The sequence below is a fragment of the Tachysurus vachellii genome, chromosome 4, assembly GCF_030014155.1.
Source record: "Tachysurus vachellii isolate PV-2020 chromosome 4, HZAU_Pvac_v1, whole genome shotgun sequence".
Classification (NCBI taxonomy): Eukaryota; Metazoa; Chordata; class Actinopteri; order Siluriformes; family Bagridae; genus Tachysurus; species Tachysurus vachellii.
Window position 1 is genome coordinate 24,735,479 of NC_083463.1, and position 26,319 is coordinate 24,761,797.

At 38.9% G+C, this 26,319-nt stretch overlaps 1 protein-coding gene across 5 annotated transcripts in view; it reads left to right on the forward strand.

Annotated features, from left to right (window-relative positions):
• Positions 1–24,232, forward strand: part of dzip1 (DAZ interacting zinc finger protein 1) — a 32,904-nt gene extending 8,672 nt beyond the window's left edge. For 3 of the 5 annotated variants that reach the window (XM_060868493.1, XM_060868494.1, XM_060868497.1), the window contains 14 exons: positions 3,710–3,868; positions 4,917–5,054; positions 8,133–8,195; positions 8,304–8,432; positions 8,914–8,962; positions 9,067–9,099; positions 11,088–11,147; positions 11,504–11,658; positions 11,754–11,931; positions 13,814–13,943; positions 14,051–14,349; positions 15,418–15,551; positions 16,184–16,352; positions 22,934–24,232. In XM_060868493.1, coding sequence (XP_060724476.1) covers positions 3,710–3,868; positions 4,917–5,054; positions 8,133–8,195; positions 8,304–8,432; positions 8,914–8,962; positions 9,067–9,099; positions 11,088–11,147; positions 11,504–11,658; positions 11,754–11,931; positions 13,814–13,943; positions 14,051–14,349; positions 15,418–15,551; positions 16,184–16,352; positions 22,934–23,022 — 1,785 coding nt within the window. In that variant the 3' untranslated portion in view covers positions 23,023–24,232. The remainder of the gene's footprint in view (positions 1–3,709; positions 3,869–4,916; positions 5,055–8,132; positions 8,196–8,303; positions 8,433–8,913; positions 8,963–9,066; positions 9,100–11,087; positions 11,148–11,503; positions 11,659–11,753; positions 11,932–13,813; positions 13,944–14,050; positions 14,350–15,417; positions 15,552–16,183; positions 16,353–22,933) is intronic. The other 2 variants (XM_060868496.1, XM_060868495.1) reach the window with 2 other exon arrangements.
• The last annotated feature ends 2,087 nt before the right edge of the window (positions 24,233–26,319 follow it).

Consider the following 26,319-nt stretch of genomic DNA (forward strand, 5'->3'; position numbering starts at 1 on the left):
GTCTATTCTCTTCAGTCCTGTCCATATCCCACTTCTTCTTGGCTAATCTCTTCCTCTGGATACTATCCTCAACTTCCTCATTCCACCACCAAGTCTCCTTATCTTCTTTCCTCCTTCCAGATGACACACCCAGCACCTTTCTCCCTGTCTCCCTGATCACTTCTGCTGTAGTTTCCCAGTCATCCGGCAGCACTACCTGACCACCCAGAGCCTGCCTCAACTTCTGTCTAAATTCCTCACAACATTCCTCCTTTTTCAGCTTCCACCACTTAGTTTTCTTCTCTATCTTTGACCTCTTCCTCTTACAGACCATCAGAGTCGTCCTACACACCACCATCCTATGCTGTCTGGCTACACTCTCTCCCACTACCACTTTACAGTCACTAATCTCTTTCAGATTGCCTCTTCTACAAAGGATGTAGTCTACCTGTGTTCTCCTACCTCCACTCTTGTAAGTCACTCTATGTTCCTCCCTCTTCTGAAAATACGTGTTAACCACAGCCATGTCCATCCTCTTAGCAAAGTCTACTACCATCTGTCCTTCAAGGTTCCTTTCCTTAACTCCAAACTTGCCCATCACCTCCTCATCACCTGTGTTCCCCTCACCAACATGTCCATTAAAATCCGCTCCTATCACCACTCTCTCACCCGTGGGAATACTCTCAATTACCTCATCGAATTCACACCAGAATCTCTCTTTCTCCTGTAACTCACAACCTACCTGTGGGGCATAACCACTAACAACATTCAACATCACCCCTTCAATCTCTAACTTCAGACTCATCACCCTGTCTGACACTCTCTTCACCTCCAGAACATTCCTCACAAACTCCTCCTTCAGGACCACACCTACCCCATTTCTCTTACTATCCACACCATAATAAAACAGCTTGAATCCTGCTCCTATACTACGAGCCTTGCTACCCTTCCACTTGGTCTCCTGTACACACAGTATATCCACCTTCCTTCTCTCCAACATATCAGCCAGCTCTCTACCTTTCCCTGTCATAGTACCAACATTCAGAGTCCCTATTCTCAGTCCTACACTCTTACCTTTCCTCTTCTCTCTCTGTCTGTGCACTCTCCTCCCTCCTCTACTCCTTCGACCAACAGTAGCCCAATTTCCACCGGCGCCCTGTAGGTCAACGGCGCCGATGGCGGTCGTTGTTAACCCGGGCCTCGACCGATCCGGTATGAAATTCTTACTGACAACTCGCATGGTTAGATTTGGCAATGTTTTATGCCGGATGCCCTTCCTGACGCAACCCTCTCTATTTATCCGGGCTTGGGACCGGCACAGAAGTCACTGGACTGTGACCCCCATGGCTAGATTTGATGAAACAATGAATTTAGAATTATGCCATTGATCTCTATAGGAAAATGGCAAGGCATCTGTACATGAACTGAATCTCAAGAAAAACTGGGTCATACACCAAAACAACGAGCCCAAGCACCCAAGTCTGTGTACCAACAACTGAGTAAAGAGGAACAAAGATTGTGTTTGAGTGGCCAAGTCAATGTCCTGACTTTAATCCAAAAGAAAAACTGTGGAAGCACCTGAAGCAAGCAGTTCATGTGCGGACATCCACTAAAATCGGAGTGTTGAGGCTCATCTGTACTGAGTAATGGAATAAAATTCTTCTAAGCTGTTGTACAGGACTGATCAAAAGTTAACAGAATCTTTACTTGGTTATTGCTTCACAAGGGCTAACAACAGATGCTGAAAGCAAAGGTTCACATACTTTTGCAAGTCACAGATATGTAATGCTGGATCATTTTTCTCAATAATTAAATAAGTAGTATAATATTGTTGGCTCACTTGTTTGATTGTTTTCACTTTGTTCACTTTTAGGACTTGTTTGAAAATCTGATGTTGTTTTGGGTCATATTTATGCAAATTTCTGAAGTGTTCACAAACTTTCAAGCGGCACTGTAGATGTATTTAATTGATCCATAGGTCCTAGAAATTTGGGTAAAAAATATATTCAAAAGTCAGTCACCTGAGCTCATGATTATTACTCTACCATTGTGCCAGCAAATATAAATATATATACACTGATTATAAACGCAACGCTTTTGTTTTTGCCCCCATTTTTCATGAGCTGAACTCAAAGACCTAAGTCTTTTTTCTCTGTACACAAAAGGTATATTTCTCTCTCCTATTGTTCACAAATCTGTCTAAATCTGTGTTAGTGAGCACTTCTCCTTTGCCCAGATAATCCATCCACCTCACAGGTGTAGCAAATCAAGATGCTGATTAGACAGCATGATTATTGCACAGGTGTGCCTTAGGCTGGCCACAATAAAAGGCCTCTCTAATGTGTGCAGTTTTTACAAACAGCACAATGCCACAGATGTTGCAAGTTTTGATGGAGCCTGCAATTGGCATGCTGACTGTAGGAATGTCCACCAGAGCTGTTGCTCTAATTGTAATTGAATGTTCATTTCTCTACCATAAGCTGTCTCCAAAGGTGTTTCAGAAAATTTGGCAGTATATCCAACTGGCCTCACAAATGCTCACATTCGATGGCATAAAGAGGAATCTCTTTACATCTCTTCACGGATGAATCCTGGTTTTCACTGTACAGTGCAGATGGAAGACAGATGGTGTCATGTGGGTGAGTGGTTTGCTGATGACAACGCTGTGGATCTTATGGCCCATGGTGGTGATGGAGTTATGGTATGGGCAGGAATGCACAGAGATCCTGAGGTGAGATCCTGAGACCCATTGTTGTGCCATTCATCCACGACCATCACCTCATGTTGCAGCATGATAATGCATGGCCCCATGTTGCAAGGATCCATACACAATTCCTATAAGCTGAAAACATCCCAGTTCTTGCATGGCCAGCATACTCACTAGACATGTCACCCATTGCGTATACAACAATGAGTTCCAGTTCGGACTGCACATTTTAGGCCATGTCCACACTAATCCAGATATATTTGAAAACAGAGTTTACATCTAAAAATGCTCCGCGTCCACGTTATCATTTTCAAACGTTTTCCAAAAGTTGCTCATCCACACTGAAATGTATGAAAATGCTTACATCTCCCTACTGTGCATGAGTAAAGCTTCAACCTGCGTCATTTCCGCCAGGTGTTTCTTTACTTTCGACTGCATCACATGACTAAAAATGCGTCATAGTATTCAAAAGCCTCCGTCTTCACAGTCCACACTAAGACGTGAAGATGGCGTTTTCAAATTTATCCGCTTTGGAGAGCATCTTCCAACAGGTACGTTTTTGTTGACTTAAAACGCCGTATTGGTGTGGACGAAAGGCCAAAACGGAGAGAAAAATATACGTTTTCAAACGAAAACGTATTAGTGTGGACATGGCCTTAGAGTGGCCTTTTATTGTGGCCAGCCTAAGGCACACTTGTGCAATAATCATGCTGTCTAATCATTGATATGCTACACCTGTGAGGTGGATGGATTATCTGGGCAAAGGAGAAGTGCTCACTAACACAGATTTAGGCAGATTTGTGAACTGTTATAAGCTATGACATGAAAAACCTTCTTACAACTGCAGTCTGCCTACCATGAACTAGCTAGCAGATGACAAAGCTAATATTTATATCTGACCAACAAAGTTCTGCCATGTTTGTAGGTCTAGAAGTGTATCTTTGTTGACGCATGGAGGACATTGGAGATCTTCATCCATGTATTATATTGTCATATAATCAATGATAATTCCTTGTAATTCAGGAGATGGATCTAAAACAGAAACAGGCAGACTTCATGAAACAGCTGGAATCCTGGAAGGAAAATGAGCACGTACGCATGAACAGCAAAATAGATGAAGTTAAGCAGGCCTGTCAGAGAGACATGGACACATTGCACCAGAAAAACAAAAACCTAGTGAAAGTAAGTTCTCATACTTTATTTAAAATGATAAAATTAATTAATTTATGCCTAACCAAAGAATTACTGTTTTTTTCTAATAACAAATAACAAATAATAAATATGAATAGAGAGGCATTTCCAAAAATGTTGGGATTCTGTGTAAAATGTAAATGAAAACTTTTTTTTTTTTTAATTGAAAATCTCAAAAAAAAACCAATACAAGTTTGCTGTTTAAAGATTTGATAAGTATACACTCGTTTTGAATTTGATGTCAGCAACATGTTTTAGAAAAACTGGGACAGTGGCAAAGACTGGAGAAGTGTAATTAAGCATTCTGGAACAACTCATAACTAATTAATTCATACAAAGATCATCCCAAAGAAGTAAAGATGGGGAGTGGTTAACTAGTGCATGAGAAAATGATTTGATAATTTAAGAATAACTAACAATTTTATTTATTTATTTTTTAATCGCAAAGATTGGGGATTTATACTGCAGGTTTTACTCTGGCAGCACGGCATTAAAACATTCATGATTCTGTAGTGGAAATCACTGCAATGGCTCATGAACAGTTCCGAAAACCACTGTTATTAAGTTTTGCACAACATTCCAACTGATTTTAGAAATAGTTAAAATGTAATGATCAAATATGGTAACAGATACATAATGACACCTGACCATGACACCCATATGTTCTTGTTGAACATTTCTACTTCAAAGGCATGGCAGTAACATGGAGTTATTCTCCTTTATAACAGCCTCTGTTATTCTGGGAAATCTTTTTACTAGATTTTCCTCAGTGTTTTGTGCTTATTCACCCTGCCATTCATTAATGAGGTTCACAAGAAGACTTGGAGTTTGCTTTCAGTTCATCCTGAAGGTGGGGTTGAGGTCAGAGCTCTGTGCAGTTACATGTCCTGCAATATTATGGCTATACTGTGTGTGTTGACTTTTTTGAAGTTTTGCATATAAATTATAATAATAATAATGTAAACTGATTAACCACCAAAAATATATTCTATCACATGTTGTGAACAATGTTAATATTTAATTTTTATTTGTTTTCTAGCAAATGCTGTTGTTGCAGCAAAGCAGTAAGACGCAGGAGAACATGCAGCATGTGCAGGGACAGGCAAGTTCTGTGCAGAACAGTGAAGATAAACAAAACCAGGTGGTTGCTGAGCTTCAACAGAAGCTCTACAATCAGGTTAGCTTCTTAAAGACTGCTGGGTAATACTGGAACTTGAGTGAGGGGAGAAAATTATAATTGGTTTATATTTTTGACTCCCTTGTCTATCCATGCTCCTATACATGAAACCCCATCTCATAATCTGCCCTAGTAGTGGTGTTTCACAGTAGTTAGCTACCGTTACATCTTTAGTAAACTAGACTCAGCCTTTAGTTCCTTTTATTAATTAACCTTAGCTGTCATTCACAAATCCAGCCCTATAAAATCCACAGAATCACTGTACCAGTTCTTTTCCAAGCCTTAAGTAGCTTACATTACTTTACATTGATTAGCAATAACATTAAAACCACCTGTCTAATAATGCTTGGGTCACCCATCTTCTTCTTCTTTGGCTTTTCCCTTCAGGGGTCGCCACAGCGAATCATCTCTCTCCACCTATCCCTATCTTCTGCATCCTCAACACTTGCACCCACTAGCTTCAAATCCTCATTAATTACATCCATATACCTCCTCTTTGGCCTTCCTCTTTGCCTCCTGCCTGGCAGCTCCATGTCCAACATTCTCCAATATACTCACTCTCCCTCCTCTGAACATGTCCAAACCATCTTAATCTTGCCTCCCTAACTTTGTCCCCCAAACGTCCAACATGGGCTGTCCCTCTGATGTACTCATTCCTAATCCTGTCCAATCTTGTCACTCCCAAAGAGAACCTCAACATCTTCAGTTCGGCTACCTCTAGCTCCGACTCCTGTCTCTTCTTCAGTGACACTGTCTCTAAACCATACAGCATGGCCGGTCTCACCACTGTCCTGTACACCATCCCCTTGATTCTTGCTGATATTTTCCTATCACACAGAACTCCTGACACCTTTCTCCACCCACTCCAACCTGCCTGCACTTGCTTCTTTACTTCTTTCCCACTCTCTCCATTACTCTGGACTGTTGACCCCAAGTACTTAAACTCCTGTACCTTCTTCACCTCTTCATCCTGTAACCTTACTGTAACCTTACTGTTCCACTTCCCTCCCTTTCATTCACTCATCATCCAAGGAGACTCCTGTCTGACCTCCTCTGACAACTGGTCCATCACTATAGCAAACAGGAAGGGGCTCAGAGCCGATCCCTGATGCAGTCCCACCTCCACTGTGAACTCCTCTGTCTGACCTACAGCACACCTCACCACTGTCCTGCTCCTCTCATACATGTCCTGCACCACTCTGACATACTTCTCTGCTACTCCTGACTTCCTCATACAGTACCACAGCTCTTCTTGCTTGGGTCACCCATATCCCACTAAATTATATGGGGAATCCACAGACTTCTGAAAGTGGTGACTGGCACAATGAAAATTAGCAGCAAGATTCATTAAGTTCAGAAGAATGAGCAATAAGAAAGTGTGGTCAGAGCAGCCATATCAGCATGACCTCACCAGTACCATACTGAAGAATGTGGTGGACGAGGTCAGCATGGGCACTCACCTGTCCGTGGCTACGCAACCCCTTACAAAGCAAGCTGATATGATCTGTGTTCTGACACCTTTCTATTATAGCCAGCAGTAACCTTTTAACCTTTTTTTTTTTTTTTTTTTTTTAGCAATTTGTTCTAAAGTACCTCTTCTGTGGGATCAGACCAGCCAGTTTTTGCAAGGTCTTCACCATATGTCGTCTCTGTTGTCCTGATTGTGTATTGAGTACAGTCTGTGGAAGGACACCTGAGTTGAATATGACCTGCTCAACATTTTCATGTTATAGGAGAATTAAATCGGAATACAAATTGCCATTACTCAGAAGTCATTGATATGCTGTCAATAACTGCATTTTTAATCAATTGATGGTCCTTAATTCTGTATGCATTTTCTGCATCAGTAAACATTTAGTGTTCAGCCATTTCTCCAGGTATACTTTTTTCCTCTCTATCCTGATACCAGAATGCCCCAAAGCAATAGCTCTGTTTGACATCCTGCTCCAGTGTCTTGCTGTTGGGCCATACAAATGTGTCTGCAGCTGCTTTGGCAGTCAAAATCCTGATATGGATACAATAAAGAACAATAAGGAATGTTAGCATTGACTTGACCCTTCCCCCGAGTGCAATTAAACAGCCGCATGGGGAGTCTGTCGATGCACCAGGGTGGTGACAACAGCCTGTCCCTGAACCTGCTCTTCTGCATGGAGATAATGTGCACAAAAGAGCTGGCCTTCCTCAACGGCTTGTCCAGACATTAGGTGTCCTTCTACTTGATGTGGCCTCCCTAGTACATCGCAGCATAGAAGAGGGAACTCAGAACAACACACTGATAGAACATCTGCACCAGCTTTTTGCAGATTTTGGAGGACATCAGCCTTCTGATTAAGTACAAATGGCTCTTTCCTCTCCCACATAGAGCATCTGTGTTGGCAGTCCAGTCTAATTTCTCATCCAAATTCACTCCTAGGTATTTGTATGACATTACTAACTCACAGTCTCTGTTGAGAGTCACATGTGCTGGTTGAGGCCTGGGCCTCCTGAAGGCCACCACCACCAGGGTCTCTGCCATTCTTTTCAGCTATTCCTAGTGCAATCTATGACAAACCAGGCAAGACAAAGGCCTTCACAATGGCCCTCTTTTGCCAGTGACTTTAATTACATTAATAATTTGTTTTAGTATTTACCTTCTCCTGTGTACCTTTGTGAGCTGATAAATGACTCCCCATGAGCAGGCTATCTTTGTTACTTTTGGTGGCCCTAAGCCGCATAATTTTGTGACACACCCATCTAGTACATCATTGAGTACTGGACCTTGGGAAACAGACAGACCCTGGATACCATGGCTGTCAATACACCAAAAAGACTTAACCTGGCCACAGATGAGCCAGCAAGACCTACACCAACAATTTGTCCTTTTTTTTTAACTTGTTGCAGTATTTGAAGTACAGCTATGCTGTTGCTCTGTTAATTCAACCTTCACACTCCACTCCTACTTATAAAATGTTAAATCAGTGAAGACTGGCAACCAGATCATGCATGTAGTGATTTGGTTACATTACCCAACCCCTGTATTTCCTCTGTTAAATATATTTTTCACAGATTGTCTCATTGAAATGTGTTTCTTTTTCTCAGGAAATTAGGTGGACAGAAGAAAGGCAAAAAATTAAGGAAGAATATGAGACTGAGAGAAACCAGGTAGGTTTGAAAATTATCTTACTATTTGGGATGATCTTTTGGATGAGTTTTGAATATCATTTGTCTAATGTCTGTTTTTATCATCTCTCACTTTTTTTTATTGCTTAGCTCCAGACAGCATTGGCCCAGATGAATTCCACTGCCTCCAAGGAGAAAAAAAGGGTAGAGAGAAAGGTTAAGGAACTGGAACTCCGACTGGAAGAGCAGCAGAAGACCATCACATTACAAAACATGCAGGTTTGTATAGTATGGCAGCTCCAGAAATAAGGTCATTGATTCCCTTTTGGAACAACTGGAACAATTGTATAGCAATTTGTGGTCTTTTTAGTTGCTGTAAGGCAGTGAAAGATGGAATTTTATTTTATACTAGATTCCTTATGCTTCAGAATTCCTGACACGAAAGATAACATATCCATACTGTTTGTTTATTTATGTTTTTGTATTGTTCAAATTTCAAAATGCACTCCACTGTGATACTCTCCTAAACTTTAACTATGGTGCATTCATTTGTTACTATGTACAATTTTTGTTTAACATAGTTAGGATTCCCACGAACCAAAGTATGCATTTGAGAACATTAAATCATTAATTAGATGATAAATTTGTGATTTGTCTGCCCCTGTAGTTCATATACTTATTTGCTCAATTTAACTTTTTTTGCTAAATTCAAAACGTTTAAAAATTTCTTTTCAGTTGTTGAATTGTATGTGCTTTACAGATAAATTCTTTTACTGCAAAGTCACCTAAATCAACAATACAAGAAGAAGGTAACAGTCTAATTATTTATATATACATTTGTTTATAATACTGTTAATTAGATTTGACTTCAAAGATTTATGAAGTGTTTTTCCTTTTCTTGTATACTTTGCAGCTCCAGAACCTAAAACAAGAGTGGTGGTCAATGGTATGTCACCACCTATTTTTTGATTTCTTTCTCCTTCTCCCCAATTTAATTCATAAAATTCTTTATTTGTTTTCGGTCTGTTGACAATGAAATGTATATATGAGTTATGAATATGTGCAGACTTTCAGCTTTAATTGGAGGCATATATGTTCAAATCAATAAACAGTGTAGAAATAACAGTGACTTTTAAAAGTGGCTCTTTCTTAGATAATTGGACAATTGTATGCATAGTTAGTTGTTTCATATTCTTAAATCTGCTTAGCTAGCAGGTCTAAAGGCTGCCTCATGTTCATGTACAAGACAGCCAACAGCTGCCAATTTGCTATGCAGTGGAAATAGATTTTTTTGTGTAGTTACACACTAACAGTAGAAACCAATACATGTCAAATGTTTAAATGCTAAAAACAACTCAAAACTGGAAACACATAAAAATGAACAATGGGCATCCCAAGAAGTCTTAAAATATTTAGTTAGGTGTGCTCAAATTTAGATTAGAAATATATATATATATATAAGCCTTTATTTTGTCACATATACATTACAGTACAGTGAAATTCTTGTTTCAAAAATCATTGATTGTTGGCATTCCTCAAATTAATAGCCAATGCTTCTGCAAAATTCTGAATACAATAAATACATAAAATCAATAGCAGGACCCAAAAAGCCATAAATTAAGTGTTATCAAACTTCGGCAGCCATGTTGTACATCAAAATGCTGTTTGAGTGTCTAATTTTGCATGGACAAGCACCACTCACATTTTCTTAAAAAATATAATTATTTTTATTATTATTATTATTATATTTTGAGCATATCCAAATACGAATTTTGGAATGCCACTGGATTGAATGTCTCCATCTCTCTCTCTTTATCTCTCTCTCATATATACACAGACCATGTATAAAATACTATGATGCCAGCTGATTGCTATAAAACCCCTGCTTCTTTGTTGAGATCTCAAAAACTGTGGGAATAGTTAGCAATCATCAAATCTGTAGAAATAAAAAAGGATAATAATATTTATAACTTTGATATCAGTACTGTGATATCAATAGTGCAGTCTAAATAACTAGATAACTCTCTTGAAACCCTGAATGCATAATACACAAAACAAAATGAATTCCCCTATAACCTCTATTTACCCAAAAATAGAAATGTTATTACCACCATTACTGCTCATTTCTCAAAAAATAGTCCACAGTGATATACAAAACAAAAAATAAAATATGTTGCCTTGATTAATTAACTGTGGTTCAGCATTTGTGCCCCTCTCAGCAACTCTAATTTCGTAGTCCTCTCACCTGCTTTGGGCCTGCAAATGACAGAAATGATATGATACCAACCGCTATGTGAGCTGTCCAGTGCCTAGAGCACTGTACTGGTAGCTGGGTTGGAGTTATATGTTACCGAGTCAAGAAGAAAAAATCAGCTACAATCTGAAACAATACAAGAACAAAACTCCAAATCAGCCAAAGGCTCTCCCCTTCACCAGTTCTAGATTACACCCTTATCAACACTGAGCTACAGAAATAAAAGTACATGACTGTTTACTTTTTGCTTGTTTGTTTCACATTTATACAACTGAACATGGGCTCATCTCTCTTATGCCATACTAACCTTGTCTTTGCACAGGTCTGTCATTGTAAAGCATGTTTTTATTTTTTGCTCTTTTCCTTTTTTATTCCCTCACTTTTACTTTTCTTGTGTTCTTTCATGCATTTGAAGAAAACTAGAGGACAATTGCAAGGATCTCAATTCCAACAACTAAAAAACTAAATGTGTTATACGTTATACAGTACTCACAGAGGAAGTTGGAAATCCAACCATTAATGAGCTGTAGCTCACTGGCGGAGTCCAATTTGGCTAGTGCAATTTGGCTAGTGATGTCTAAATTATTTAGTGGTTCATGTACAAGTTCTGGTTTAAATTCTAATAGTCAACCATTTTGTACTCTTATCTGATCCTTTGCCTCCTTTTGATGTGCTATTAGAGCATTCCAGCTTGGTCTGTAAATTGGATCCTATAGTGGAGCTTTCAGAAGAAGACAAAGGTAAAAACAAATCACAAAGATGTCACTGGCATGTATGCACGAACTCTGCATGGATGCCATGTCTTTCAGGTCTGTGTTGTCGAACCGTTGAGCATGTACCAGTAAGTTTAAGCTATAATCAGGAAAGAAAGTTTGCAGCTCCTTCAGAAGCAGAGTTCTGTTACACTGTGTTACACTGATTTGAGCATGTTTTGAGCAGTATGTTTAATTTTCATTTATTAGAAGAAATATGGGGAATGAAATGATTAAGTGCTTTGCTCTGGTCATTTGTGCTTTCTCTTGTGATGGAGGCATTTGTTAAATTTGGTCTTGCACTAATAATTTGTTTGTTGTTTTTTATTTTATTCTATTCCCAGAGTCATCAAGCTTCTCAGAAGGTCATTCTGACAGTAAGTCAATGCAGCAGAAAGTGAATGAGCTACTGATGAATCCCAGTCTCAAGAGGAGGGACCTGCACTTGGCTGTGCAGAGAAGCCTCCACGACAAGCTGTTACACTTAGGCATTGATCCTGTAGGTTTTCTGTACCTCTAGCATATATATTTCTACAAATATGTACACCATGAAGAAGCATTACAGTTGTGCTTATATTTATGATCTTACTTCAGGCTGTTGGTGGGATCTCTAGGGCAACATATGAGAATGCCATGGCTCATGTGGTCTCTGAAAGGCAGCAGAGTCAGAAGGAATATGCTGAGTACCGTAATATACACAAATATCTCCGCCAAAATCTAGACAAGCTGGTTAAGGAAAGGCAAACGCAGCCCATCAAGCCCAGTCAACCAGGTCAGCATCCTGCATTTTTACTATGCTTCTGTCAAGTCAATTATTATCTACATATTGTTGGAGACAAAATGCAGCATTTTAGCATTTTAAATAATACTATGTTAATGCATTTTATTTAAAGCCCCTTTCTTAACACAGACACATAGGGCTAGCTACTGAACACACAGGAAAAGTAAGTGGTAGTCAACAGGCAAAAAAGATTCCTGACCACGGTAACTGCAATCGTGTCTATAAAAAAAACTATTACATGTAGCCAACGTTTTGTCGTAGCCAACGAGTGACAAACAGCATAAACTGTATTTAGGTTTCTGGAATTGTGTGGTCTTATATGGCACAGCAGGTGGTCAGGTATAAAGCTGACTTGAATATATTGGAAAATAAGACTTACCTACAGTAGAAAATATCAACTAAATTCTCAATGCCCATGAGCCCTAATCTACATTTGTGCTCAAAATTATTCTTAGCCTTGATTAATGAGTTTTATCATACTTTCATATATTTAATGTGACAAACAACTGAGAGAATAAAGTGATATATCAAGAAATATGACATTTCATAGGTTTTTATTGACATATATTAAAAAATCACCATGTTCAGAATTATTCATACCCTTTATATTACGATGTTTCAATAATCAATAGAAAAGCCTTTGTTCTTAATGATAGCCTGCAGATGCTTCTTCTAGCTCTCCACCAGATATCTACAGGTCTGGTGTGGAATGTTTCCCCACACTTCTTCACAAAAGCCTCCAGTTGAGGCAGTGTCTAAGTCCCAAAGATTATTTGGAAAGCTTTTCCATAACTGGAGAGCGTTATAAGAACTCTGCTCCCTGCTGAAGCCTTAACTACGTGATGTACCAGCAAATAGCTTGTACCTTTTGTTCAAGGTCAATCGTAAAAGATGAAAGATTGCTCTATTGTTTGTGGTACCCTGACTCAAGACCATTTGGTGCATTATATGTCAATAGTAGTATTTTATAATCTGTTTCCAAATTTGACTGGGAGCCAATGTAATGTGGACAAGCTAGGAATGATGAATTCTTATCTTTTGGTTGTAGTTAGCACTGTAGCTTCCACTGTAATGAAATGTGGAAACCTGAATAAAAACAAATATTTCTAAACTTAAGTTTTATATTTAAGGCCTCCGATTTTTAGTTTCACTAATGGAAAAGTAATTACAATTTCAAGTTTTATTATGCTTCTCATCTCTTTTTGCCTTAATTTTAGGCAAATCTTAATTAATTCACCCACTGTGCATGCTCACAAATGAGAGCAGAGCTATTCTAATTAAATATGAAATAAAATAAGTGGATGTGTAGCTGTACAGGTGTCCTTGTTCATGTAAGTTGATAGTGAGTGTATGTAAGCAATAGTCATTCTCACTGGTGACCAGGGTACAGGGTGGATGTCAAATTGGGAGACAATTTTATTACTTGAACATTAGCTAATGATTGTCAATTTTAGCATTAGGGATTCATTTGAGCTAGTGTTTATCTAAGTTGTGTATATCTAGTTCAAGGGTCTTCAATCTTATCCACAATGGGTCAGAGTGACTGTAGATGAGATGAGATCATTACCACCAGCACTTAATTTCACTTGTTTAATTAGCTCCTATCAGATATCAAGTGCACTTTGGCTTTAATGTGGCCACAGTGGACGTTTGTGGAAAAAATCTAGGTCATAGCAGCATTCGGCACTGTCTTAATATTTATGTATGCAAAACAGTATTTTGCCTAAAAGTTTATTTGTAATGAACATTTAAAATTTTTAATTGTCATTTCATTTTGAGCACAGTTCAAGAGAACAGCTTTTATTCATGCTAGTACTTTTTTGGCTTTAGCAAAATTCTAAATACTGATTCTAAACAAGATTTCTGTTTCCAGTCCAAATGCTACCTCAGTCTAGGCCACGGTACAGCAGTTTTCCTGCCAGACAGCAGTACACACTGCAGCCAGCTCATCAAAACAGCACTGCAACTTATCCCACAACCTCCACACAAATGGCACCTCACAAGTAAGCAGACTTTTATTCAGCACATCCAAGGTAGTTGTCAGACACTTAATTATAAAAAAACATAAAATATTAAAAATTTTTATCTACTGTCTTCTTTGTTTTAACAGAACCTCTAAATTGAGTCTTGTTGAAGCCTCCAAAGGAGAAGAGAATAGGAAAGCCCAATTGAGAAGCTGCTTCCTGGGAATTCAGCAATACACTGCTTCCCCAGCTCAAGCTTCATTTCAGAATGCAGCACAGTGCTCTGGAACTCACCGGACCCCAGTGTTTAGCATTAACAAGATGAAGGTTACTGTGCCAGAAAGTGACAGTGAGTGGACAGAAGGCAGTGAGATGGAGGAGATTTCCCTAGATCAATTGCAGAAGCACACTGACCAGAATGGAAATGTGACTGAGACTTTCTGCAGTAAGAAACTTGTTTCAATGCCTTATGTTCTTAAGAATTAAGAAGGTGCAGTATAGCAGTCTTAGGTGTGTGTTAATGCAACATATGAATATATGAAAGCATATGAAACAGCAAAGTAGGGTTATTTGTCAGTCACCAAGAAGCCGGATAAGAGACCATGCTAGGTCCTGGATATTGTTGATGAGAAAATGGAAAGAAATTTTTATGGCATGAAGTTTTAGCCTTGATGGACCACATCAGGAGAGGGGTGCCTCAAAAAGTTTGTGTCCCGGATGATCGAGGTCATAAATAATCTTAACTGTCCGGTTCCGGGTCCTGAAGAGGTAGCAGATTGCAGCCAATCACCTTCTCATTCACCATCATTGTCCATGGTAGGTTGAACATCTTTAGCTCTTTAGCTTCCGCAGGACATACATCCATGTGGAGAGAGCTGAAGGAATGATGGAGTGATGACACTCAATTTATCTTCTTTTTTCTTTTACTGAACTGCTGGTCATCCAATGTTTATCCCTATGTCAGGATCACAATATCCCTGCACAAATTTTTGATCTCCCCTATGGCCACTGCTCACAGCTGTGGGTCTCTTCCTTGATAATGCTAATTTTACATGCTCATGGCAACAAACATCAAATGGATTCAGCAATTTTTAATCCACACAGGGTGTTTTGTCTCTTGTCATTTTGAGACTGGACTGCAAATCTCTGATGCAAGGTAAGTAATACAACCTCTGCAAATAATCCAAATTCAGCTGTGCTCCCTCCAGTGGCTTCCGGTAGCTGTACACATTTGAGTCAAAACACTGATGCTTGCCTACAAAGTCAAAAATGGACCAGCAGCCTCTTGTATCTAATCATGCCTCACACTGCACCATGCTCCCTCATATATTCTAGCACTGCTTGACTTGTCCCACCATCTATCAGGTACAAGGTAGGTATACAACTATAACATATATAACTATAACAAATTTCTGGAACTTCCAATTACAATATTCTATACATTCTTCATTAGGAATTCAGAGACCCAGATGCTGAAATGTATGTGGTTGATCCATTGTTTATCTCTCCATAGGTAATGTAAAGGCACTAAGCAATAACCTGGAGCATCAGCTTGTTGACCAAGCCCATAAAAAAACAGCAAGTGTTGCCATCCCAGAAAAACGTGATGGAATCACAGACCCACATGATGCAGTGTGGGAGATTAAAGTAAGACCTATTTGTTAAAATGGTGTATTATCTGTAATTAGAGCTTTCAAAATATTGACTATTTTTATACACATCTAACACAAAGGTATCAATAAATTCCAATACTTACATCAAAACTGGTTTGGACTGGAACAGCAAAAATGCAGAATCTTTTTCTTAAAGAAAATTACCATCTTTATTGGATTCTGGGGTTGTATTTAGTAAGACTAGTTTAATTGTTTTAAGGGTGAAATAGCCCAGTGACTTGTCTGTTTCTGTTTCTTGCCATAACTTGAAACAGTCTTAAAAACCTTTTTGAGAATGAATCCTTCACAACAAAACAGTTCTGCTTTATCTTGATGTGGAAAGAAAAACTATCCACTCCTGAAAAGTATTATTAATATTGCTAAGTACATTGTAATGTGACAAGTATCTGTTGTTTGGAGACATCGTCTCAGTTTGGTGGAGCAATAGGTAATCTGACTTTAAATGAAACATTGATCTGTAATTATGAAGGAGTGTACAGATGTCATCAAAATGTTACTTTATGACTTATTCAAAACATATTGCTTAGATTGTCTAGGTTGTTTTAATTTGTGGTTTCGTGGCAAAAAAAAATATTTTGGTTGTCTTTGTCACTTCATGTATTACAGAACACTGGTTTTGAGGACGATAATGATGATGACTGGGACATTTCCTCTCTAGAAGATGTTCCTGTGGCACACACATCCAGTTTTGCCCCTGTGAGGAAAAGCATGGACAAGAGTATTGACACCAGCACTAGTGTATGGGGAACTTTTACTGGCACAGGACAAGAGCCAAGTATGTAGAGCTTATAACTTATTAGATAATAAAAAAATATTTATTTTTTAGCCATTGGTCTGGGCTCTGGCTGTAGCCACTCCTTTTTTATCCTGCCTGTGTGCTTAGGGTAGTTGACCCTTTACCCAAATCTGAGATCCAGAGCGCTCTGAAGCAGGTTTTCATCAAGGATGTCTCTGTACATTGCTGCATTCATCTTTCCCGCAATACTGACTAGTCTCCAAGTTCCTGGTGCTGAAAAATATCCCTACAGCATGATGCTGCCTCCACCAAGCTTCACTGATGAGCAGTACCTGGTTTCTTCCAGACATGGCCTTTGCTATGCAGGCCAAAGGGTTCAATCTTTGTTTCATCAGACCAGAGAATTTTGTTTCTCATGATCTGGGAGTCCTTCCCCAAAGTATCAGTATTCGTATCAACTTTGATCTCGAGTGCACAGATAGATTCCCAAACCATACTGTGATATAGTATCTGATTATACTCTCACTTACTGCCTGGTAAAAGATTACCATAAATTTTTGATCAACCCCATGAACTCTCAGACGACGTAAAAAATGCAATCTTTGTTGTATTTTACTACAGAGATTATCCACATGTATATGCCATGTTAGTGAATCATCAAAAAAGACACCAAGATATTTATATGATGAGACCTGTGCTACATTTTGATTGTGGATGCTCAGTGGCCTGTGATCACCCACTCCTCGAGGATCAAACACCATTTCCTTTGTCTTACTTACTTTTAGAGCTATTTGGTTGTCATCATACCAGTTCTCAAATCTTCTAATCTCTGAAAAATATTCGGACAGGTCTCCATCCTTTTTTAATAACCATAAGATTGCAGTATCATCTGAGAATTTAATAATGTATTTATTGTGGTAGCACCTTCTGCACTCATCCGTATACAGAGTGAACAACACCGGTGAACTAACAAAACCCTGAGGGGCTACAGTACTCAGAGTTCTAACTTCAGAGAGTGTTCCATTAACACTAACCTGCTGCCTACGGTTGGTTAAAAAAAAGTGATACCATTTAATAATAAGAGGGTGAACTTTAAGATCCATTAACCTCTTAGTTAAAAGATGCGGCTACGGCATGTTGAAAGCTGAACTAAAATCTAAGAACGCAAGACCTGCATATGAGCTAATATCCTCTAGATGTCTATTTATTAAATGTGTGATGGTTATAGCAGCATCATCAGTATTTCTATTACTTCTGTATGCAAATTGAAATGGATCCAAAACACTACTAACCTCAGTTTTTACATGATTAATCATAATTTTCTCCAAACACTTCATCACTATCGAGATCACATGCCACTGGACGATAATCATTATTCTCCTTACAACTAGCCTTTTTAGGGACAGGGATAATAACAGAACTCTTCCAGATAGAGGGGACTGTGTGTGTGTATACAGACTTCTGGTAGATGGGACACCAGGCTTCTGCTAGTTCTTTACTCCACAATTGCAGTAGCCGCCCAGAGATACCATCAGGCCCAGCAGCCTTGCTGGAACAAACATGTGAAAATAGTCTCTCCACCATATGCTGATCAATAATTATTTTAGAAGAGTCCAGTCTAGATAAAACTTAGAGTGGATTTTCCTGTTCCAGTGTAAAATCTTTTCCTTCAAACCTACAATAAAAAGTGTTCAACTCATTTGTCTTTACACTCTCATCCATGACATTGATCAACCTTTTTTGCTGGAGCCATATTTGTCATAATTTTCATAGAGTCCCATATTTTCCTAATGTTCATATTTGAACAGTGCCCTTCAAATTTCTCTCTCTCCTTCCTCCGAGCTGCACTAAGTTTATGGTTAAGTTCCTTCTGTACATCTTTCATAGCTACCAAGTCCCCTCTCCTGAATGCCCTTTTCTTTCGTACTGTACACTCTTTAATTTCCTTAGAAATATAAGATTTATTGTTTGGGTATATAGTTATTGTTTTTCGTTCCATCACATTGTCTTTACAGAAATGTATATAGTCTGTGATAGTCTCTGCAGCCTACCCCAAATCCAAACTTTGAAAGATGTCCCAACTGGTACAGGAGAAGCATCCCTTTAAATTTTCAATTCAATCATTATACCACACATACACAGTTTTAGTTTGTAGTTTGCTGCTTTTAAGCAGAGACTTGTATGTAGGGATTAAATGGACAGCATTATGATCAGAGGAGCCTAACGGCGGTTTAACCTTAGTTATATAAGCATTCTTAACATTTCCATAACATTTGTCCAAGATGTTTTTGCCTCTATTGTTACAGTCCAGTATATTTATATATACAGTATATTGATAAAATCCAGGCAACACAGCTTCAAGCGCGCAATGGATAAAATCTCCTAAAATAAGACAGGATGCTTCAAGAGTGCCTTGTAGTTGTTTGTGAACACAGTCTGCTGTAAGTTTAGCTGCATTTGCAGCATTTCCACTGGGTGGAATATAAACAGTACATAATAAAATATTCCCAAACTCACATGGAAGATAAAAAGGCCTCAGACTTAGGCATAATAGTTCAATGTCAGAGTTACAAAGCCGCTCTCTCATAGAGAATTGCGAGAATTGGTCTATGCTTTAATTCACTGGTGGCTAATGAAGATTATTTTCAGTCTCACTTAAGGTGTGAATTTTGGGCACAACCTACAAAGATCTACATGAAATGTATCCAGCTCAATATTCAGTGTACTTTAAGTTGCTTTATTTTTAATTTATTGTCTACTGGTAAAGTAGGATCCTGACTTGTTTAATGTTGTTTCATCTAGTATTTTGTCACTGCAATTGTTTTATAGTATTGTTGATTCTGAAGATCGCTATTTTCAGTTTCCTGTAATGTGTGAATTGTCTTATTACTGAAGGTCATCTATAGCAGTCAGAACAATATTCTGCAAATGCAATAAGTATACATTTACATAAGAAATGACTAATTTAGTCACTGTGATGGATGTATATCTCCATTCTTTTTCTGTTGTGTTAACAGTTCTTCTCAACCATACTTAACTTTTTATCTTAACTCCTAACTAGTATGTAAACATATGCCTCAAGCCTACCTCTGTCACCACTTACAGAAACAGATGCTCTTATACACATAGCAGAGGCTGCACTTCCTGTAACCTCATTTTCGCTCCTCTGTTGTCTCAGTATCAGACAGTGGTGGTTGATCGGCTTAAAAATTTGCTGCTTCAAAGAAAGCTGATTTCATCTCATTTTTAACTTCTCTTTACTCTTGAGTTTCTGGCACTAAATGAGATCTGATATCTTCACAGAACTCCAATACACTGGCTGCTCCATCATCTGCTCATGTTTTCTTTTACATGCCACAAAGAATTTCTGCTAAGTCTGCCTTCCACTTGAACCCCAAAAGCTTCACAACATATTTACTTTGACTGCAACTACACCTACACTAAACACTGAGAATTCCTTTTCAATGTTGACACATTTTTCTCACCTAGCATAAGAAGAGATACTGCAATTGTACTACTGGATTGCACAATAGATCCTGCCTACTGGATCCAAACCATCTAACAAGTCATCAGTGGCTCCATAAAATTTGGTCATGCACCATCTGCCTTCAGTGAGCAAAAGTTATTTCCATCCTGGAAAAATACACTCTGGGTCCCATATGCCCCTTTTCCACCGAGGCAGTTTGAGTGCTGGTTCGGAGCCAGAGCCTAATTTAGAACCAGTTTTTTCTTTCTCGACAGCCAAAGCACCGGCTCTGAACCAGAAAAAGTGGTTCTTAAGTAGCACCACAACGTTGCTGGTCTACACTTAAGAACCGCTTGTGTCAGGGGCTGTGGGCGGGGCTACTGTTAGCGCATTTGATAATGTACCTTAAGTATACTAATGTTTAATGTTTACACTTTTATTTTACCGCAATATGATACATTATCAGCACACATGATAGTAGGTAGCTACATGCTAAGGCTAAATTTTTTCTGTGTTAATGATAAAATAACGTTATGTACTTTCTCGATAACAACCTCCGTTTATACAGATTACATGGAGCTGCACGTACACGTTGGATTCGCTGCGTTTGGGTGTTAATGTAGGTTCACAAAGCCATGAGCATTAACAGTAAAGCAACATCCGCCATTGTTGATGTTTGTATTTGCCGCTGCTGTGCTAACGTTGCTGTGTAACGTGACACGTATACAGTGACGTCAGACTCGGCTCTGTGACGGCTCTCTAGCCGGTGGAAAGGCAAACCGGTTCTTAGAAGGTTCTCCAGTGGAACCAACTTTGAACCAGCACTAGCTCTGAACCAGCACCCGGTTCTTTTTGGTGGGAAAGGGGCATTAGACATCAGCAACTACATACCAATATGACTTATCTCTATTATTTCTAAAATCCTTGAACACACTGTTTACAATCATCTCTCTCAACCCCTTTTACAGAACAACCTCCAAGATTCCAATCAGTCTGGCTTCTAAGCAGCACATTCCATAGAGACTGTCCTTTTGGCCATCACTGAGAAGCTACATGCTGCCAGATCAGTTAACCATAAGACTCTCTTGTCTATCCTCAAGAGGTTTAAAATTTATGGCACAATGGTAATAGTTCGCTTCTTACCCTGAAGGTTGTTCATATTGGATGTTTCAGACAGGATTCAAATCTGCTACACACAGACACTTTTGTTCAACATGGCTTAGTACTCAGTCCTCTTCTGTTTTTTTGTCTATACTTGATCTCATGGTGAAGTCTTATTCTCACATGGGTTTTCAACTCACTGCTATGATCATATTAAAATAATTTTCTCATACTCTCCCTCAGAAACTATTGTTTCTTCTCAGCATTTCATGAATAGCATCTCATCTGTTGAAACTTGCTGATCAGTTTTGTTCATTATACTCAACCTTGGGGTAACCATGTACACTGGCCACTCAGGTGCTTGTTTAGTCCCTTGTCATTTTGAGTCTCTTTTCTGGCAGGGCAACTTTTGAGCACCATTCATACTTTTTCTGATCATCCAGCATGGCCTGACTGGTCCCACCATCTCTCATGGTAAATTCAATAAAATTCAATAAATTCAATTTAAATAAATGGTATGCATTTTTTTTTATTGTTCCGGCATCTGGAAGAATGAACTTCCCCTTGATGTCTGAATAGCTATCATTGGCAGACTTTAAACAACCTACCTCTTTAGATTTCTTAAACTACCAATTATAACCTTAAAAAAATAAGTCTGTCGGAGGGCAATATTGCAAGAAAAGCAGACTGTTTTTAGACTAATGATATTCTTGACCTAGTGCATCAGTATAAATGTATTCATTGATGGAGACGTTTACATTTACAGCATTTGGCAGATGCCCTTATCCCGAGCGACGTACATAAGTGCTTAAATCTCTAAGACCACAAAAGCACTTCTGTAAGTCACTCTGTCTGCCAAATGCTGAAAATGTCTTTTTTTTTTTTTTTACTTTTTTAACACCATGGCACCTACAGGACTGTCCCATTTGTGCAGCCAAAACAGCTCTGATCCATTTCATCTTATTTTTATGAAGCAAACAGTCAAAAAGCATTTCACTGCATGTCATACTGTGTATGGTTGTGTAAGTGACGAGTAATATTTCAATGCAATCCACAAGACCTCTGATGAAGGTGTGCTGCGATATCTGGCACAAAGATGATAGCAGCAGGTCCTGTAAGTCCTGTGATTTGACAGGTGGGGTCTTGGACCTGGTTCAGACTTGTTTGACAGGCAATTCGTACAGATGCTCTATCCCATTGAGATCAGGGGGATATGAAAATCAATTAAACACATTGAGCTTATTGTCATTTTCCACATACCATCCCTAAGTAATATTTACAGTGTAGAAGGGCACATTATCTTGCTGAAACTGTCACCGATTTTCAGGCAGAATATTGCCCAGAGCATTGCCTCCACCTGTTTGCCATCTTCCCATAATGCATCCTTTCTGAGGTAAGCAACGTACACTTATCTAGCTGACAAGATGATATAAAAGAATATTTTATCACATCAGGCTACCTTCTTTTTTTTGCTCCATGGACCAGTTCTGATGCACATGTGACCATTGTATGCACTTTCAGTGGTAGATATGGGTATACATGGGCACTCTGACAAGTCTGCAGCTATGCAGCCCAGTACACAGCAAGCTGTGTGTGTTTTCTGACACCTTTCTATGATAGCCAACATTTTCATTTTTCAACAATTTGGGCTACACAAGCTCTTCTGTGGGAATGGCACAGATGGGTTAGGACTACCCATGCGAGTCAGTGAGCCTTTGGTATCCATGACCCTGTCACTGGTTCATCTAGATGACATCACAAATTAGCCACTCAGATCTTTACGCTTGCCCATTTTTCCTGCTTGTAACACATCAACTATATGTTTACTGCTAATGTATCCCACTTAACAGGTGCTTTTGTATTGAGATGGCCGGTGCATACATACCTGCATGCGTGTGTGCCCGAGTTAAATACACACCTCTACCACAAATAAATTTAACTGATTTTTTTGGTCTTTGTGGCTTTTTAAGCTTTGCTTCCAATTCAACTATAAGAGAATACTTGCATTTTTTTTATATTCAAATGCATTTGAGTGTGTTTCTGTGTGTTTCAGGTCTTAAAGATACTGGCACTGGCAGCACTCTGAAGAGCAGCATTGTGACAGTTAGTGACTGGGATGTCTCAGATGGCACAAAAATATAATGCCACTTGGTAATGAGCAATAATAATCCCAAATATTGACACATGGAATAATATGGACAAAATGATGTTGGCCCTGTGTGAAAAAGTGCTTGCCCCAGAAACCTAATAACTGGTTGGGCCACCCTTAGCAGCAAGAACTGCAATCAAGCATATGCGATAACTTCCAATGAGTCTGTTACAGCCCCTTTTTTGCTCCACTCATCTTTGCACAATTGTTGTAATTCTGCCACATTGGAGGGTTTTTGAGCATGAACCACATTTTTAAGGTCACGCCACATAGGGCTGTAGCTATCGAATAATTTAGTAATCGAGTATTCTACCAGGGGGCACGGTGGCTTAGTGGTTAGCACGTTCGCCTCACACCTCCAGGGTTGGGGGTTCGATTCCCGCCTCCGCCTTGTGTGTGTGGAGTTTGCATGTTCTCCCTGTGCCTCGGGGGTTTCCTTCGGGTACTCCGGTTTCCTCCCCCGGTCCAAAGACATGCATGGTAGGTTGATTGGCATCTCTGGAAAACTGTCCGTAGTGTGTGATTGCGTGAGTGAATGAGAGTGTGTGTGCCCTGCGATGGATTGGCACTCTGTCCAGGGTGTATCCTGCTTTGATGCCCGATGACGCCTGAGATAGGCACAGGCTCCCCGTGACCCGAGGTAGTTCAGATAAACGGTAGAATGTGAGTGAGTATTCTACCGAAAATTTCATTGAGTAATCGGATAAAATGTATTTTTGCTTAATTAAAGAGCATTATTAAATATACAAGAGAACATAAGACGGGCCTCTTAAAATGAACAACTAATTCAGGGGTGGCCAACCCACGGCTCCCGAGCCACATGTGGCTCTTACGTTCATACCGAAGTTTTTACTATTTGTGTCTTTTTAATATGCGTGTTCGCTTCGCTTGAGTTCAATACGGTATTTTCTTCAAACGCGCATGTGAGTGGGATGAAAATACCTCAAAGTTTCCCTGTAGGAGCAAGATCATTTGAGTAAACAATTTGTCAAGTTCGCTCTCAAAATGGCAAGGAAAAAAGGTGATGTTCAAGTGTGCCTATGTGTATGATGTGGCTCTTTGCAGTAACACAGTAAAAAATGTGGCTCTTGGTCTCTGACTGGTTGGCCACCCCTGAACTAATTGGTTTCTTTTTTAGAAAAATGAACTTTTATGCAATGCATACAACAATATTTTCTATCAAAAATAAACATTTAGATATTACCCATCGTTTCTCTGTCTGTCCTTATACTGTGAACAATGGCAAAGTTGACTGAGAAGAATTAAGTACATTTAAGTGCCAAACATTCTGGGCTTTAAATTAACCCTTTTCTGAGATGCAAAAACAAAAAAATAAATTAGTTTCAAATTACTTTTTTAAAGTATCAAAACTAAGGCATACATTAAAATAAATAGTAATAATAATACAAAAATCCTGCCTTTAAGTCATGCAACTTAACTTTCAGAACTAAAAGATTCAAAATCTACAGCTCAGGCATAACATAAGCCTTTAACTGTCTAATTTGGAATGCTTTGTGGTAATTAAGGGGCAAAAAACATGGACAGGAACCTTGGAACTAGAGGCCATCGAGTGATTTAAGCATATATATATATATATATATATATATATATATATATATATATATATATATATATATATATATATATATATATATATATATATATATATATATATATCTCAGAATATAAAAGTCTCTCTCTCAATGTGTGTTTTAAAAGTCTTTAAAGGAGCATGTGATTGCAATGAAGAAAGGTATCAACATGCTCAGAACTTGCCCTGCGCTTTGAAGCAATGTATCCTGCTGCAGAATACAGACGCTCTGATGGAGTCCTAAACCTTGGACATTTTCTGTTGTTTTCTCCTGTTTTTTCTTCTCTTTGCCCATTGCCATTGTTATCGCGCCCTTCCATTTTGCAGCCCGCACTAGCACGCGTACGCGCCCTCAAATCAAAAGACTGCTAACTCCTTGCGTCTCCTTCCGCTTTGACGTAAGCGCGTTGTCACTCTCTCTCTCTCTCTCTCTCTCTCTCACACACACACACAAAATAATAGTACAAGAACGTGACGTGAGCTTTGAAATGAATTAAACGAGGCTTTGAGGCAGAGGAATTTGCCTCGATTAATTTTTGTAATCGAGTTACTCGAGGAATCGTTTCAGCCCTAACGCCACAGCATCTCAATAGGATTCAGGTCAGGACTTTGACTACGCTACTCCAAAGTCTTCATTTTGTTTTTCTTCAGCCAGAGGTGGACATGCTGGTGTGTTTTGGATCATTGTCCTGCTGCAGAACCCAAGTTCGCTTCAGCTTGAGGTCACAAACAGCACATTGTCCTTCAGGATTTTTTGGTACACAGCAGAATTCATGGTTTCATTTATCACAGCAAGACTTCCAGGTCCTGAAGCAGTAAAACAGCCCCAGACCATCACACTACCACCACCATATTTTACTGTTGGTATGATGTTCTTTTTATGGAATTTGGTGTTACTTTTACACTAGATGTAATGGGACACACAGGTGGAAAATATAAATACAAACAGATTTATATATGTCTAATCTTGAATTCTGTATTATATTAATCTTTATATAATTCTTTATAATAACCTTTTGTTCTATGTTAGTTCTGTAAAGCTGCTTTGAGACAATGTCAATGGTAAAAAGTGCTATACAAATAAACTTGAATTGAATTGTATCCAAGCATGTTAGCAGAAGGTTGTGTGGAAGAAAAAGATGCACAACCAACCGAGAGAACCGCAGTCTTAAGGGGTTTGTCAAGCAAAATCAATTCAAGAATTTTGGTGATTTTTTGATTGATTTTGATTGATTTTTCCGAATTCGCTGATTTCATTTTCCAGCAGGATTTGGCACCTGCCCACACTGCCAAAAGCACCAAAAGTTGATTAAATCACCATGGTGTTTGTGTGCTTGACTGGCCAGCAAACTCACCAGATCTGAACCCCATAGAGAATCTATGGGGTATTGTCAAGAGGAAAATGATAAACAGGAGACCAAAAATTGCAGATAAGCTGAAGGCTACTGTCAAAGAAACCTGGGCTTCTGTACCACCTCAGCAGTGCCACAGACTGATCACCTCCATGCCATGCCAAATTGAGGCAGTAATTAAAGCAAAAGGAGCCCACATTCTAATGAATTGGTGGGTTTTTGTTAAATGTGAGCCAATAGCATTGCAATTAAAAGAACCAAAGACTTAAACTACTTCTCTCTCTCTCTCTCTCTCTCTCTCTCTCTCTCTCTCTCTCTCTCTCTCTCTCTATATATATATATATATA